Below are 17583 nucleotides of genomic sequence, written 5' to 3' on the forward strand. Positions count from 1 at the left end.
GCAGCCTATTATCAATACCAGAGGGGGTGGGGTTGAGAAATGCAGAGTCATAGGAAACTCAATTCTGCCCATTTATCATGGGCTTTTATGCAAACCAAATTATAGTCAAAACTCGCTGACTTAAGTGGGTTCTGTCAGCTGATCTCTCTTGGTGAGGTTATAACAGATAGGGCTATAGTTGTGGGATTACTTTTTTTAATATAGGGATTTGTAGTGTGGTTTTATTTGTATGTACTTGAGTTTGTATGTACCCTTCTGTTCAAAACTTCCCTTTTCACAGGTCAGAGGGCAACCAAACAACCCGAAAAACGGAGCCAGGTGGAGTTTTAGAAACTTCTTCTTCCCAGCTGGGCAGATCCTTGTGCTTCCAGAACTCTTGAGACCTGGACAGGCCTTTGACAGAAGGAATCTTATGTTTGATGTTAGGAACTGCAAGCACAGATTGATCTAGTGCACAACTGCTGAGAAGCGGAGTCTTTGCCACCAGGAAGCATCTTGAGGACTTCTGGGAAACTGACGAAACTGGACGTCAACTGCTGAGGAAGACAGGTGCACGTGACAAAAAGAAGGGAGAAGAAAGTGAAGTGGAGGATGGAGACACAGAGCAGAGGACGTCTGAGAGGAGGAGGAGGAGGCGGTGGCGTGCCTTCAGAAAGAACTGTGTCCTGTCTTCTGCTCACACTCATCATTGGTAAGACTCTCCTCTACCTTCTTCTACTGAAAACATGCTGTTGTTATCTGTAATGTTCAGTTATGATTTTGATTTACAAAAATAAGCTCGAAAAACTGAATCCCTGTTCTTGTCAGAAAGTATGTACCAGTACCAAGTCCTGTACTAACTGTACTAATAATATATATAAAAAATTCATATTAAAAGCTGTGAGCTTGCAAAGTCTATGCAGTTCTCTGATGTCCTAAACACAGACACACACAGATCCAGCTCTTAAAGTTGCATTGCAGAGAAGCAGTAGAGTAAAGTGTTAAAGTCGGCATTAGTTTAGTGGCTCAAATTTCTGGGACATTTTTGCCTCTGAAAATTGAACTACTCACAGGAAACGGTGGTCAGAGTTATAATTTGCTCACCGTCATGTCATTTCAAATCTGACTCGATACTCTCTGTCTGATCATGTTAAAATGTTTACACTGCTTTATTTCATTAAGCTAAGTGTTTTATCATTTAGGTTTGGCCTTGCATATCACAAATCAAGATGTATTTGAATATGGCATGACATGGCTCTGATGAATATTTATTGCTTGCTTATTTTAAAGATCTTATTTTATGATTCATACTTTTTATTTTCTTCAATGAGCAAACAATACATTCAGTTTACAGATAATTAAATGGCAAGTTCAAATTTTGTTTGTCAGTTATGATGGCATATTATGAATGATTGACAGACAATTATGTGTGGGAGAGTTGTGTACGGGGCGTCCCGTGCTGCTCTAGAGAACATACTTTGGACCACCACCACGGACTAATGCAAGATGAGACTTACAGTCAGGAATTTTATTTCATGGCTGGTAAAGGGGAGTATCATAGATCTTTATTCATGCTAAGTTGATCACAGATTTTGAAGAGGGCTGAGATGAAAGACAAGAGGCGGAAGATACCATTAAATAGGCTCTAGAATCAAGTTGTCGGAAAATCATGACTGTTTTAGGCAAACTGCTTAAGACACTTTGAAATATTTTTTTTATCATATAGTTTCATAGTATATGGGGTTTGCTATCTACATTTATTTTACACTGTAACTCTGTATTTTATAGTAAAATTAAAAAAATCTAATTTATGCTTAATTTTATTTATAAAAAATGTTCTCCTAAGGTAATTTGGAAGATACATTACTGATAATCATTAGGTCTCATAAGACTTTTTCCTCATCAATTTATATGCAATTAAATGTTTCTCTGGGGTAAAACAGCAGGCTACATTTCTGTAACGGAAGCACAATGTCTCTTTAGAATACATAATGACAAGCGTGTTGATTGAGTACACAGTGTTTCCACAATCACTCGTGTCCTGGTTTAAAATATCTCTCATGAAAGGGTACAGTTGATTGGTAGGACCTCTTCACTGCTCATGTAACCTTTCCTGACTGCTGTGTAAACTCAGCACTCTCATGCCGGCATATGTTCATTCTGTCACAACTGCGTGCCAAGCAAACTTCTGGACACCTGATGTCAGAGAGCCCCGGTGTGTATGTAAGGTCACCACAGCCTGCTTGTTTCTCATCTACAATAATACATTTATAGTTATAGATGTTATATATTCTATAGGCCTACATATATTATGTATATGTACTTTTTAATATCCAGTCATGCAGTTTCACTGTCAGCTTGCAAAACTGCATTCAAACTTATACAATATACCATGAATATCAACAAATTGATTCTCACAATGAAGCAAGAGAACATGCACATAATTAAATCACTCATTAAATTATGCCTCTTACGTATTTCACAGTAATAGAAGACTATAAAAATAATCGTAAACGACAAGAACAGAACAGGTTAAATATAGATGACTAAAAAATGCTATGCACATGTAACAGTATCTCTGTAGAACCACATCTGAAATGTGAAAGCTGTTATATGAACCTACATGCTGACATATTCAAACTCCTTAATCAGCTGTGTTCTGCATGGTAGAAAACACCATAGACTGTTTTTATTATTATTATTCATTTAGTTTAGTTTTTTCACTATTATTGGTATTACTATTTTTGTTTTACTATTACACTTTCTAAACCATGACTGAAAAAGAGTGAGTTGTTTGGGGGTTGTTGAGAGGTTTCTTACTTGACTAATTATATTTATTGACGCTATAAATTCTCACAAAGATTTATTCATGATTTATTTATTTTAACATGTCTGGGTGCTGAAATGATCACTGAGCAAACCACTAAAATTTAACATAGGTTCTCCAAAAGTTGGCAGCACACCATACAGTATACAGCAGGTAGCCTATAAAAATGCTATGTTGCATAGTAGATATCACTCTGGGCTAGTAACTAGAAGGTTGTGGGGTAAATGGAGCTTCAGCATAACCTTTATGAGTGAAAGCAAGAGAGAATAAATGGGTGCATTGTATATATGTTTTTGTGCATATGTCAGTTATGAATGTCAATAATAGGTCTTAATGACCTTTGATAGATTTTCTTCTTTCCCTTCAGGTTTTGATAATGTTTTCCATCTTCATCTGCTTTCTCTTCCTGTTTCAGGCGTGTGTTGCATTCATGCTCTGGAGATGTCTACTGGTAAGGTTCCATTTCTAGAAGCAGTGAACGGCAGCACAGTGCTTCTGCCTTGCACCTATGCCAGCTGTATTGGGATCACTAACCTCTACTTCAAATGGGAGTTCAATGATAATGGCACCATGCAGAAGGTAACCGCTATTCAGTTTAATAATCATGGGATTGCCTACTTATTCCACTAATGTACATTTAAAATAAGCAGAATAAGCAGATATGCCTATTGCATGTCATTTGCTTAGAATAGAATAGAATAGATATTACCACACAGACACAGCCGATATTTAATAGGCCTATTACACCTACTAATCAACGAACTGTATTGAGGGATCAATAGTTTGAGACCACATTGAAAATTTGCCATTTAAAATCTCATTTAAACCTGAAAATAAAGTTTTAGGATTTTTGGATTTTTTCTGTTTAAAAAAAAGTATTTGTGCTGTTTTTGGTTACTAATCAAATAAGTACATTTGTGGCATTGATCTCGTGAGCTCCTTTGCACGTTCTTATGTGGAGTCATCCAGTGGTCAGACATTACTTAATTTGACCGCGGACTCTATGGAAGCAGATTAGACTCAATAATAATTCACGCAAAGGACACGATGCACACATGCGTATCCCAATTCACATGCATGAAACCCAATTCATGTGCATGAAAAAAATATATTCACAAAAACCAATTCACGTGCACAAAATAAGAATATAAATTCATAAAATACGTTTCACAAATGCAAAACACAATTCACAGATGTACAACAGTGTACAACCATTTTTAATATTTAAATCTTTTTTTTTTTAATTTTGAATTCATGAGTTCATCATAGATTGGGAATGTGTGAATCGCCTTGGATTTGTGTGTGTATTTTTGAGACTTTCCTGGCAGCGAACTCCTCCCATGCAGGACACTCGTACTCTTTAGCCAATCAGATTTGAGCCTGTCGATCAACCAATCATAACCCGCTGTGGGTGTGCCTACCTGGATGTTACGTCATCAGCGCGAGACCACGGTTCAAGTCACGGCAGAGGTTTCTGCAGTTGACCGTTTCATTTCGGTTAAAGAGATAGCTCACCCAAAAATGAAAACTTGATGACGTTTCACAAATGCAAAACACAATTCACAGATGTACAACTGTGTACAACCATTTTTAATATTTAAATCTTTTTTTTTTTAATTTTGAATTCATGAGTTCATCATAGACTGGGAATGTGTGAATCGCCTTGGATTTGTGTGTGTATTTTTGAGACTTTCCTGGCAGCGAACTCCTCCCATGCAGGACACTCGTACTCTTTAGCCAATCAGATTTGAGCCTGTCGATCAACCAATCATAACCCGCTGTGGGTGTGCCTACCTGGATGTTACGTCATCAGCGCGAGACCACGGTTCAAGTCACGGCAGAGGTTTCTGCAGTTGACCGTTTCATTTCGGTTAAAGAGATAGCTCACCCAAAAATGAAAACTTGATGTTTATCTGCTTACCCCCAGGGCATCCTAGATGTAGGTGACTTTGTTTCTTCAGTAGAACACAAACTGAGATTTTTAACTCAAACCGTTGCAGTCTGTCAGTCATATAATGTAAGTGAATGGGAATCACGGCTTTGAGAGTCAATAAAGCATACAGAAACAAAACCCAATTAAACCCTGCGGCTCGTGACGATACATTGATGTGTAAAGACACAAAACGATTGGTCTGTGCAAGAAACTGAACAGTAATTATATCGTTTTTTTACCTCTGATTCACCGCAATGTCCGAACTGTCCTGAGCACGTTCTCGACAGCTGGCGCATGGCGCGTCTTCTTCCTCTTCTTGCTTTACGGCGGATCGCAGACTTACAAGTGCATTACCGCCACCTATCTCTCAAATGGACTGTTGACACTCCTAATTGAGATTGTAGATAGAGTGTCAGTGGTCCATTTTTGAGTCCATTTTAAGCAACCGAAGCTTCAAAAACAACCCCAATATTTTCAATTATCAATATTATTTATTATCAATTATATATTACCAATAAATGAGCCTGCAACATACTAAACTGAAACTACTCTTTTATCTAAAAAGTCAAAACGGAAGTTATTTTTACAAAAATCAAAGTGGGAACAATACTCATCTCCAATCACCTGTGAGCAGAATAGGATTAGAGAGATGGAAAAGGAGAAGAACTCAGTCTACTATCATCGCTTGGATTACAGCGTCATACTCCTTCTTTTTGAACATGATGGGCGGAATATTTGAGCAATTATGCTACAGCACTTATATTATTGCACTAATTGGCCTTTAACTGTGAGCAGACAGAGTGTCAATCAATGCATTGGAGACTATGGCGTAAATATAACATAAATGTAAAGAAACAAAGCTGCTTGTCAGATTTTCCTAACAAGCAACCGTATTTTTTAAAATAACTGGGATTTTTTTCAGCAACTTTACAAAAAAAAGAAGCTCAAAATCGGGTAAAATAAGCGGACTTGGCAACTGTTGTCTCGAGCTGATGACGTAACATCCAGGTAGGCACGCCCACAGCAGGTTATGATTGGTCGATCGACAGGCTCAAATCTGATTGGCTAAAGAGTACGAGTGTCCCGTGTGGGATGAGTTCGCTGCCAGGAAAGTCTCAAAAATAGACACACAAATCCAAGAGGATTCACACATTCACAGTCCATGATGTATTGTGTGAATTGTGTTTTGCATTTGTGAAACGTATATATTTTATGAATATATATTGTTATTTTGTGCACGTGAAATGGTTTTTGTGAACATATATATTTTTTTTCGTGCACATGAATTGGGTTACACATTTGTGCATCGCATCTTTCCGTGAATTATTATTGAGTCTAATCTGCTTCCATAGACTTTCATAAAAACCGCAACTGGCGCCATCTTGCATCTCAGTTATCAGTTGTAGTTACAATAACTTCAGAGGACTTCAGTACTTAAAATTATAGTACTTGGGGGCAGTTGTGGCCTAATAGTTAGAGAGTTGGACTTGTAACCTGAAGGTTGCGGGTTTGAGTCTCAGGTCAGGCAGGAATTGTCGGTTGGGGGAGTAAATAAGCGCTCTCTTCCACCTTCAATACCATGACTGAGGTGAGACCCTTGAGCAAGGCACCAAACCCCCAAACTGCTCCCCGGGCGCCGCAGCAATATGGTTGCCCACTGCTCCGGGTGTTTGTTCACTACTGTGTGTGTACACTTGGATGGGTTAAATGCAGAGCACAAATTCCAAGGCCACACGTCACTTCACTTTCACTTTACATTTACTGTTAATATTTTATAATGTTGTAGTAGACTGTTTTCTTAGCGGAAGCTTTAGAATAATATACAGGTAAAAATGACTAAATATTTTCATTCAGTATATCCTGTCAACATAGCCTGTTTATTTAGGCTATTTGGTAAGCAGTCGCGTAATAAGCTAGATAATATAATTAATAATGAATTATAATTAATTGCTCAATGTGGATTGTCCTTTACATTAAGCTTTTATTAGATTTAATTACTTTAGACAACATTCAAAACATAATTTTAAAATGAGTTACCATTGCTAAGTCTAACATTGATTAGATGGAAATATAAATAGCAAAACTTAGCCAATAGTAGCCTACTGTCACAAATTCGGTCCATGGACTTCCGTTTATTCACCACCAGAGGTCACCCTTTCCATTACATTGACTCTCGCACAACACAAACTGTTGCATAGCACCCCGGACTACATATCCCATCATTCATTGCACGGTTTGCACACTGCACTGATTGCACTCATTGCACACAGCTGTTTCTTATCACCTCACTTACTATATAACACCCACTCAAACCACCATTCTCGGCTGAGTATTGTTTAGCCTGTACCCCTTTCCGAGTCTCCGTGTTTTCCCTCTTTTGCCTTGCCTGTTTTTGCGGTTTCTGATCTTTGCCTGTTTTCCTGGATTTTTCCCTCTCGTCTCGCTCCTGTGATTCTGTCTGCCGATCGGTGACCTACGCTAGCCCTAGGACTATTCTTGTGTTTTGCCCGCCATATACCTGTTTGCCATTGCTCAACCCTGCCTGTTATACCACGTCTCTTTAAATAAAGCTTGCAGATGGATCCACACATCTCCCGTCTCGTCAGCCCCGTTACACCTACTTTATCTTGAGCTGGTTTTGTATGCCTTCAAGGGCACTTGAAGTGGAAAGAGAACAGTTCTTACAAATCATTCCATTTACCTGATATTGTTTCTCAGTGTCATGTTCTGTGCAGTAAATTGTAAGTGTCCTTTCAAGTATCAGTCTTCAAAGTCATGGAGAGCAGTTGGAGTTATCAATATATTAAGATATAAATTTGCACTTCAGACAGTCTCAAAGACAAAAAACATATCTTGAGCCAGTGTTAGCTGAACTTTTACATATGCTCAGTTTAACATTAATAACTGACAGTTCTGTTTCCCAATTAGATGGCTGATTCTGTAATTCCAACGGATCACGTGGAGCCAAATAAAGTGAACATTTACCGTGAGAGGGTGGAGTATGTCGGTTCCAGTAAAGAAAATAACATCTCCATCCTGCTTTGGAATGTAACATTTGAGGATGCAGGCGTCTACATCTGCTTTGGCAAAAACCCCAAAGAGAAGGGCAAGAATCACAGCGCCATTTTCACTCTATATGTAGTAGAGGAACGTAAGTGTTGCAGGGTGGGAAGAGAGGGAGTTACAGAGAGAGAATGGTACATGAACATCACACTTCAAAATTATTAAAATAACTGTTTGCCTTTTTCTCCTCTCTCCTTCCCTTTTGTCATATTCTCTGGCTACCCTATTCTCAGTAAGGGAGGTTGATAACACACTCACCATCATGATTGCCTCCTGTGTTGGTGGATTCATCGCTTTTTTAATGGCCTTCATGCTGCTAAAGAACTTCACTCTGTTCGTTCTCGCAAAGATTGAGGAAAACAAGTGAGTTCTTGGCAACCTTTAGGATTTACACATAAGCATAAATTCTCGTACCCTTTTCCAGATACAGACCATGTCATTGCTTGACAATAAAGATGAATTATAAAACAATTGATATAAAAATGTATATGTTAGTAATAGTAGTATGTATATTATCTACAGTGGGGAAAAAAAGTATTTAGTCAGCCACCAATTGTGCAAGTTCTCCCACTTAAAAAGATGAGAGAGCTTCCTTATCTATATATCATCCTTTATCATCTATATATTATCTTCCTCTCATTGTGCCTATTTCTTTCTATATTTTTCAGTAAGGAATGCCTCGTCACCTCCTCAGGGATTGATAACACAGAGAACGGTCTGTCGGGCTCCAAATCTACACCAAAGAAAGCATGACAGCGTGCAACCAAACACAGTCCCACATGCACGTGAAAACATGGATCAGCCATCATGCTGTGCCCTCTCTTTTTATTTACATCCGTGTTTACAAATGCTATACTTATGTTTTTATTATGTAGAGCAATCATAGTATTAAACAAGATTTTCATTCATAACATTTCCATGGATGATATTCACATGACTCATTTTAAACATTTAGTTGATGCATAAACACGGATATGAATAAAAAGAGGGGCATAATGTATTTCTGCATATATTTCAATTTATATATGCATTTAAATATGCACCACACATGCAGCCTCACGCACTTTAGTTTCTTGGCCCACACCGAATCTGTGGGCTGTATTTATTCTTATGATAGAAAAATTTTATATTTTCTTCAACAATGCTTGACACAGGGAAAAATGTAGCTATGCTATTCATTTAGTTCATTGAACTGGACTGTAAAACTGTGAAGGCCCCATGGCCTCATTTGTACTGTAGGTATGTAACTAAAATAGTTGTGAAAGGAGTACATTTCTTGTGTTAAAAAAAACAAAACATGCAGTGCTGTTTGTCAGATGGCCATCGAATTTGAAAATATATCTGTTGCAGAAAGATCAGTTATGCAACAGTGATTTGCATTGTTTCACTGACAGACTGTCATAGCTGATTAATGACACTGCATGTTTTAATGCAGTACCTCTAAATAGAGCAAAAAAATAAATAAAAATCAGCAGAACTCTGATTGTAATAAGCATGAAGGGAGAATTAGGCCTTATTTGAACAGTCTTGAGTCCAGTTCAAAATAAACATTACCGTTTTTGCTTGAAAATGAAACACAGGTGCCTGTTAACGCTTCTGTCGCCACCTTTTGGCGAGGATGACATTACATTACAATGCAAAGAAAAAAAAAAAGAGAATACAAAACAAAAGGAAAAAAAACGCTGCAAAACTGCAAAAGCCACCAAACAGTTAGTAAATACAAGCTAATGAATGATACTTGACAATCCGTAGAAATCAGTATCCTCTTAGAGAAATCCCTGAATGAAACACTGAAAATGATGCTTCAAATAATTTCCAGTGCATTATAGCATGTTAAATGGCCAGACGTTTTAGGAGTACATGGCTGACTATAACAGTAGAGACATTATATGTAATGCTTTTTTATTGAAATATTGAAACAAAATTGTCACATACGGAACATAATTATCATCAGCTTTGAAACTAAAAAATAGCTTGGTGAATTTTCATGCTAAACAAAATATGAATACCAAAAAGGGAAAAAAAATATGTATAATATTTCGATGCAAACAGACATACTGTGACCTGAAAACCATGCAGCTCACCCTATGACATAATGAAAATGCAATATTTAAAGGCAATAAACTCATCATCATACAGTCATGCAAAACAACAAACTAAATGAAAGTATATATGATGTAAATATACATTTAATAATCGAGACATGACTGAATGTAGTCTCACAGATTTTCAGAAGTTTAGCTAATGAGCATAAAGCATCAAACTTTCACTTGAAGGATTCAGGGAATTCAGTGGAGACAAGAGAAGGGACTGACGTCAAGCAAGTCTGATGAGGTCTGTTCATTCAATTAGAAATGAAATAAGATTAATCAATAGATAAAATGTACTAATAATCTGTTATTAAAATACAGAAGTGCTGTACAAAACTCTAAATGACTGACAACAGATTATCCCGTCATTTAAAAAGATATGTTATCGCTTTTAGTTAAATATTATTTAGGGAGATATATTTTAACAGAGTTGTTAAAGGCACAATATGTAAGATTTTTTTATTAAAATATCCAAAAACCCCTAGACCATTTTTATATATTTTGCTGACTTGTGTACTTACATTATCCCAAATGTTTCGAAGAATGTTTAAATCCAGAGAAAAAAAGCAATTTTAACTAGTGACACGGACCGTGTCCATAGTGTCATTGTGTCGCCTGCCAATGACGTCATAACCCCTCGATTTCCTGTTTTGTTTTGTAGAAAACATGGAAACACCAAAGATGCTTGAATATGTTGTGCGTTTTATTAGACCGGGGACGACCGCACAGAGTAGCATTATAACAGAACGTTCAAATGTATCTAGTATGATAAAACAGCGCTGCTTACTTCCGCTGCTTTCCGGATGAGCGAAAGCGGTCGACTGTGGCATAATAAAAGCTCCGCTGCTTTCGAGCCATGTGTTGCGCTCGTTCAGCGGCCTCGTTTCGCTTCGACGGCTTTCAGCCTCACCCTGCTTCATACTACGACGTTAATAAATCTTTAATATATTAGCTCATCCATGAACATGATTTCTGCCCGAGTCCCATCGGATTGGTTCAGCTGTGGGGATGAAGACAACAACTCCCATGATTCCACACTCAGTCACGGCGTCATCTAATCAAAGGTGACCATGATTTTATCAAGTACAACATGTTCCTGGATCAACATCCTTGTTGATCCTGGAACAACATTCCTATCAACCAATCAGAATTGAGGGACAACTTTTCAGGAAATATCTGTTTTAGGCTTACAATCAGGGTTAGGTGCTTCTACACCCTTGTTAATCAGCTATCATTTCACACTGTTTTTAGGAATAAATTATGGGTAGGGTAGGGTTAGGTTTAGGGGTAGGGATTGGGTTAAGTCTATATTTTTGGACAGTTATGTTGATCCAGGATCAAAAACAGATGTTGATCCAGGAACATGTCTTACTTGGCAAAATCACGGCAACCTAGTTTTACGCCTTTGTTTCATTTTTGAATACGTGCCCTCTAGTGGCAAAAAATTACATAGTGCGCCTTTAATATAAAGAAAATATTGAAACAAATCTATTGATCTGCTTTAGAGAGCTCACCAATTTTACTGAATGCTTGAACATTTTACAGGTCTTTGGATTTTGCAGTTGTTAGTGAATTTTACTGTGAATCTTGGGTGATGTTGGTCATGAAAGTCTTCCTTGAAAAAGCCGCTTGTTTTCAGTGACAAATGAGTTAACTCCAAATGAATAATCTAGTCAGAGGTTGTAACTATAGAGCACAAAAAAACTGTAGGAGAAATCTGGTAAATTTATACCATATTTGGACCTGAAAAAAAATCTATAAGGAATGTGTACTGTAGGCTATATCTAGTAGCTGTCCTCTCATACCCCAGTGTAACATCACTAAATGTCTATTGAAACAGCAATTTCATTTGGAAACAGTATCTTATATTTAACATTGTAAAAAGGGGAGTAGCTGAAATTATTGTTATTCTGTTTGTTAAAGGGCCACCGATTTTTAATATGATCTTATGGCACACAGGTCAGTAAAGCAATACACATTTAGAGGGCTCTTTAGCTTCTTTTAATAGGAGAAATATTGGAAAGGTACATTCATACATATTCAAAGCACTTGTACTACCTCTTATTCAAACATTTTCATCATATCATTGTGCTGAACTTGTATTTAATATTTTACATATCATATGTTTTTGAAATAGTTGAGGTTTTCTCAGGTCGCTCAGTGAAAGAGTTTGATATTCTGCTTGATATTGGGTTTTTAATTAATGTTGTCCTTACAGTCTTCCCTCTATTAATGCACTATTTAATTAACAACATATCAGTTTTGGTTGCATTAGTTATTTGTCAGGCTTGGCAGTAATCATGGCCTAATTGTGATAGTCACACATTTTTCAACCAAACCACAGACATTAGGAGTAAATGCAAAGGGGAAGTTTCCACCATTATTTGAAGTGAATGTTTTTCCTAAAAAGTATTTCTCTGTTCATCTTTTGACATTGGAATTTAAAGCGAATTTCTGTCCGAGACCTCAAAAAAAAAAAAAAAAAAAAAAAAAAAAATTTCATTGCATGCCAGAAACATAACTATTGTGATATTGTGCATGTCTGTTCACACAACCTGTGATTCTAAACTTGTGAAGCTTTGTGGAAAACCTGAATGAGGAAATGCCTGAGACAGTGCAATAATAGAGGATGTGGGAGAAACCAGTTAAAAGGTGGATAGCTGGTTTGATTTTCTTCAGTTAATCTTTTAAATCACTCAGATGGATGGGGAAATATCTTAAATTGATCAACCCAAACTAGTAAAATGTACAAATAGTTTTTTTTAACTGAATCAGATACATTCAGATGCTTTATGAAGACTGAGCTACACCAGACTTTTGAGACAAAAATGTAAGACCAAGGGGAATAGAGGCCTGAAGGACTCAAAAGTCCACAGAGTCAGAAGAAACACTGCCTGAGGAGTACTGTTTGGAAAATGACAAACTTGGAATTTGGAACATCAATCCTGATAGTCGAACTCAGCTCAGCTCAACACAATACATAGTAGACATTGTTTGACATCAGTCTCTGTAAAACTGAATGCAAAACACATGCTGTATCATAGATGCTCCACTCAGCCCATAATCCAGAATTTTTGATCCCATTGTTTCCTTAAGCCAGTGTGCAGGCCTGTTATTCCCCATTCGACTGCACAATCATGCATATTGTATTTCTTTATAATAAGAAGCAACTAAAATAAAATGTTTTAGATAAAACAAAGGTTGTGATGTGTGCTGGATTAGTAAATGCATCAAGTAAAAGCTTTATTGTATTTATTTTTTGCTTTCTAAACGCTGTTGGTCAGAAAAAAAAAATTAAAACACTTAAAGTACTTTAACAGCTTTAGAATGAACATACAGTAGACTTACAGGAAATGTGAATAGTGAGAAAAAAAAGCATGATATTTTGACATATGTCAAAATAATTATAAAATTGAACTATATCTAGATTCAAGAACATTGATTTCTGTACTCTCTGAGGAGATTTGTCTTTCCTCCCGTGTCACGAAAGCATGAAGTTATGCGTCCATGGTTCACTTTCTCATGGCTGTCTCTGAAACATGACATTCAATATGGAAATATATTTTCCTTTCTTGTATATTAATATGCACAATCATGTGAAACATACCTCCATTACAGTGTATATCCAGTTGAGAAGTTGACTAACATCAGTGTAAACTCCAGGTTTTCCCTCCCGTGCACAGCCCACTCCCCAACTCACTATACCCATTAACTGCCAACGAGATGAAAGGTACACTAGCGGACCCCCACTGTCCCCCTGAAAAAGACAACGATACAAAGACAACGATATACATCACTTCTGAAGGAGAGCCTGCATTTAATTTTTCATTTGTTGTCGTTACCTGACACGCATCTATGTTTCCTTTGAGGAATCCCGCACAAAGCATTCTGGGAGTAATGGCGGAACCGTAAACAGAGGGCTTGGAACACTCGGACCTGTCAATCAGGGGCACTGAAGCTTTCTGCAGCACAGAGGGCAGCTCACCTGTGTAAAATGAGAAGAGGAAATGCCAGAGACAAAACAATTTAGAGAATGTGGGAGAAACTGAACAAAAGGTGGATTTCTGATTTAAAACAGGTAGAAGGTCACAGTCCTGCCTCAGAGTTTCCAATTATCCATTAAGTGACAAACCCCCTTCCTCTTACCTTTCTCCTTGAGCAATCCCCATCCAGTCACCACAAGCATCTCCTTCATAGACAGCTGGTGTGGGGGTAAACAAACTGGCAAGATTGAGTCTAAGGATATACAGAAAATGAGACCTTTAGCCAATGACATTTATTTGGGCCTTTTGTTCTATAATAAACATCACAAACCACTGACTTTACTAAACTACTGACATTACTGCCTTCGAGTACTTTGATACTAGAGTAATTACACATTGAGGCTTCTCAAAGGAATTAAGTTAAAAATAAACAAAACGTACTGTAAGTGATCCTTATTCATGTTTTATGTTAAACGTGTTATATGTTATGGACGACCTTTATTTTGTGTGTGCGCGCATGTGTTTTTTGGAGCTCTCTATGAACCATAACCATTAACCGTCATTGTTTGGGGAAGAAGAAGCCACATGGAGCAACATACAGGTTTGGCTCAACATGAGGGTGAGTAAAAGTTTGTTTTTTTAATGGGAGATCTCTTGTTGTTAAAAAAAAGGGGGGTTTCATAAAGTATCTTAAATGTCAAGCTAGCAGCAAAGGAGGGAAAATGTAGTTACAGGTAGTGGGACTCACGCATGCTTAAAATGTCTCATAATAATTTAGTCTCATTTTAAATCTCTGATATAAGAAAGCAGTTAATCAGAATGGATGAATGAAGTACCGTACCCCCAACAGTGACAGGCCAAGTGAGTTTTAGCATAGCGATGTCAAAGTCATTACTCAAGCTACTGTAGTTATTGTGGACAACAATCGTCTCCACGCTGACACCCCTGGATCCCACCACTTCGGTCTGACCCAACACCACAGTCCATCGACTCAGCTCTCGTGTCCGGCTAAGAGTTTGTGTGTGAGAAAGCAATGCAGCAAGTCACAAAACAACATCTAAGTGGACCAACTAACCTATAGTCATAAATTTAAACAAGTAAAAATGTGTTCTTATTGTAAAGAGAATAATTTTATTAAAAAACATCTGGATTAGGTTTACTATTCAAGACATTTCATTAGTCAACCGAGTTATTCAGTGGAAAAACTGAATAAAATCGAAATGCTTTTGACTAAAATTGTGTTCTAGAACACATCTTGCATTTGTGAATGGCTTACCCTGTGAAACAGTGAGCAGCTGATATGACCCAGTACTTGGACAGTAATGCTCCTCCGCAAACATGCTGGTGGTTCCACTGAAGACTAACCTGCCACGGCCAGTGTTCGACTGCGGTGTCCAGCCCACCAACAATACGGTCCTCTCCCACCACCTCTCCACAGTCTGTATTAACACAGGGGGGGACGTTTATAATAAGAGACATGAACAAACAAGATATTAGTATGCTTCCTAATTCCTGAAAAAAGCAAACTGGAAATAAAATTGACGTTCAGATTTGAAGTAGAATTAAAAATTAATTGAAAGGGGGAAAAAAGGAAAGTTTGTTATATAAAAAAAACTTTGATTTTGAAGTTGAAGTTTGAAAAACTTAATTCAAAGTTTAAAAATTTGAAAAAAAGGCCATTCATTTTCTAAGCTTTATGTCCAGACTAATTGTAGAACATTGCCAGAGTGTTGAATGTCTTTCAACTGCAATTCAATAAATTCCCTTTCCTGTCATTCCGGTCCCATTTTTTGTGCACAGTAGCCAATTAAATTCAAATCCCATGAATGTAAAGGAAGCCAAAAACAATGCAAAACCTGACCCACACACACACACCTCAACAGTTTTACCTGAGCAGGACACAGACACCACTGAGCCAGAGAAACATCTGTCACTGTGAGAGAGCACATCATTATTTCCATATGTAAATGACAACATGATTATTTTGTGTGGAGAATATCACAAATGACCTCATAGCAAGTGTATCTCACCTGACTGAGAGGAAACTCTGGATGTCAGAGTGTGTGGAGTTTTTGCTGACTGTAGCAAATGCATCTTGAGGGCTGAAGAGCAGACTCCTTACCGGGACTCGTGCACTTCGTGGACTCCTGTAGTGGAATATTTCCTGAATAAACACTATATACTGCAATCAATGGGAAGATGATCAGATTTCTTAAATGTTGCAATATGATAGCACTTACATATGGTTTTACAGCTTAGTTTACTAAAGGTCATTGGTTTTAAACTATTGTGCCATGTGTGTGCTCTACTTACACTGTATAGCCCAGTTGTTGACAGGCCAAGCGCGTGTGCTTTGTCCTCCAGTTATCAGCACACACTGTTCTCCATCCACCCTCATTATTAAACACCTGCAGGACCAGTCTGTCCCCCATCAGCCGCACTACATCGGTAAATATAGATGAATCACATGTTCGCCTACAAATTCATCTTTAATAAAGCAAGGCCAGGGGACAGTTAAAAATTATCAAAAGTGGTGTAAAAAATAAAGGTTCTTTATTGGCTTCTCTGGTTCCATGAAGAACCTTTAACATCAGTGGCACCCTTCCATTTCACAAAAGCTTCTGTACAGTGGAAATAGGTTAAATACATTCTTACATAAAGGTTCTGATTTATATTTTTAAATGGGTTTATCACATTAGAAATTAATAAGAAAATAAAAATAGTTATTTTAATAACTACTGACTATAAGGTTCTTTAGAGAACTCTGTACGATGTTCTATGGCATTGCATTAAAAAAAACTTTTAGGAGCCTTTATTTTTAAGAGTGTAAGTGCGCATAATCACCTGGATACGTGTCATTGGTCCGCAGTTTGGATACACATTTGATTTCATCCTCACCGCCTGCACAGTTAGCCTTTCCATCACATGCCTTTTCTATTGAAATGAACCTCAGTGAGCCAGAGCAGAAGAAAAACTTGCTATTCACCATCTTAACGGCTGGAAAGTATACAAACAAAGATCATTTTCAGAGAGAATGTTTTATATGAAGTGGTCAAAGTAATAAAATGATTGTCATATAGTGATAAGTAATTTACAATGAAGAAAAATAAAGATGGCAGAGAAAGGAGAATGGCATCGCAATAGATTCTTACTAAAATACAACCCCACTATCAAGGTCGCTAGTATCACTAGCACACAGCACACGGTGATAACAGTCGATCTCCAGCGTGCTCTGCTCTCCTCAGTCCTCAGTGTGCTCAGTTCTCGCCTTCGCTTTAGCCTCAGGGCCATGAGAAACCAGAGGAAAACAAACTGATAGAAAGAAATCTAGCCAAAACAGTGGATTTTACTGGTTGTATGGCTAAATATATTCTGAATAGGTTTATATGTGTGACTGGTATTATTATCTCAGTTCTAATTAGTGAATCTCACAAGGGTGCCCATCATATGAATGACTAACAGCAGACACTAGCAGTGTTTAGGGACTCCCTAGTTATCACCTTCACTCAGCTGATCTGTGTTAACTAATCAGTTGGTGGCAGGTTTTGATGATACTTTGGCTGAATTCAGAACAGCACTACTAGTTCACAAAACAGCTTAGTTCTGCCACATTTGAGTAGTAGCATATGCTAGTATGCTAATGGCATTCTGAATTCAGCCTTTCATTTCATATTCGGTTTAAATGTCATTTTTGTAATTTTAAGTTCA

The 17583-nt window shown here is 37.5% G+C and overlaps 2 protein-coding genes across 5 annotated transcripts; one reads left to right on the forward strand and one right to left on the reverse strand.

Annotated features, from left to right (window-relative positions):
• Positions 1-110: 110 nt before the first annotated feature.
• Positions 111-9715, forward strand: LOC107599210 (sodium channel subunit beta-4-like). Of its 2 annotated transcripts, none has more exons than XM_016290739.1 (5): positions 111-691; positions 3222-3385; positions 7668-7890; positions 8036-8165; positions 8471-9715. In XM_016290739.1, the coding sequence occupies exons 1-5, from the start codon at positions 592-594 to the stop codon at positions 8553-8555; spliced, it is 702 nt and encodes a 233-aa protein (XP_016146225.1). In that variant the 5' UTR covers positions 111-591; the 3' UTR covers positions 8556-9715. The 2 variants fall into 2 exon arrangements, with proteins under 2 accessions (XP_016146225.1, XP_016146226.1); XM_016290740.1 differs by having other exon boundaries at positions 8036-8169; positions 8471-8528.
• A 2603-nt stretch (positions 9716-12318) lies between these two features.
• LOC107599211 (transmembrane protease serine 4-like) lies at positions 12319-17367 on the reverse strand. 3 transcript variants are annotated; one of them, XM_016290743.1, is made up of 11 exons: positions 17028-17367; positions 16720-16872; positions 16189-16315; positions 15906-16022; positions 15765-15808; positions 15152-15314; positions 14771-14883; positions 14039-14128; positions 13735-13877; positions 13500-13649; positions 12319-13424 (listed from the first exon to the last, which is right to left on the reverse strand). In XM_016290743.1, the coding sequence occupies exons 1-11, from the start codon at positions 17164-17166 to the stop codon at positions 13413-13415; spliced, it is 1251 nt and encodes a 416-aa protein (XP_016146229.1). In that variant the 5' UTR covers positions 17167-17367; the 3' UTR covers positions 12319-13412. The 3 variants fall into 3 exon arrangements, with proteins under 3 accessions (XP_016146229.1, XP_016146228.1, XP_016146230.1); XM_016290742.1 differs by having other exon boundaries at positions 14717-14883; positions 17028-17366; XM_016290744.1 differs by lacking the exon at positions 17028-17367 and adding an exon at positions 16971-17024 and having other exon boundaries at positions 14717-14883.
• Positions 17368-17583: the final 216 nt, after the last annotated feature.

This window comes from Sinocyclocheilus grahami, unplaced genomic scaffold (genome assembly GCF_001515645.1).
Source record: "Sinocyclocheilus grahami isolate Dianchi unplaced genomic scaffold, SAMN03320097.WGS_v1.1 scaffold262.1, whole genome shotgun sequence".
In the NCBI taxonomy this organism is placed as follows: Eukaryota; Metazoa; Chordata; class Actinopteri; order Cypriniformes; family Cyprinidae; genus Sinocyclocheilus; species Sinocyclocheilus grahami.

Excerpts from the sequence above, each read along its gene's own strand:
- LOC107599211 (XM_016290742.1), bottom strand. The coding sequence starts at position 17,166 with ATGGCCCTGAGGCTAAAGCGAAGGCGAGAACTGAGCACACTGAGGACT. Across the intron at positions 15,809-15,905 it reads CAGAGTTTCCTCTCAGTCAG|TGACAGATGTTTCTCTGGCT; the intron begins GTGAGATACACT and ends GCTCTCTCACAG. Across the intron at positions 15,315-15,764 it reads GGTGTCTGTGTCCTGCTCAG|ACTGTGGAGAGGTGGTGGGA; the intron begins GTAAAACTGTTG and ends GTGTTAATACAG.
- LOC107599210 (XM_016290739.1), top strand. The coding sequence starts at position 592 with ATGGAGACACAGAGCAGAGGACGTCTGAGAGGAGGAGGAGGAGGCGGT. Across the intron at positions 3,386-7,667 it reads ATAATGGCACCATGCAGAAG|ATGGCTGATTCTGTAATTCC; the intron begins GTAACCGCTATT and ends TTTCCCAATTAG. Across the intron at positions 8,166-8,470 it reads GCAAAGATTGAGGAAAACAA|TAAGGAATGCCTCGTCACCT; the intron begins GTGAGTTCTTGG and ends TATATTTTTCAG.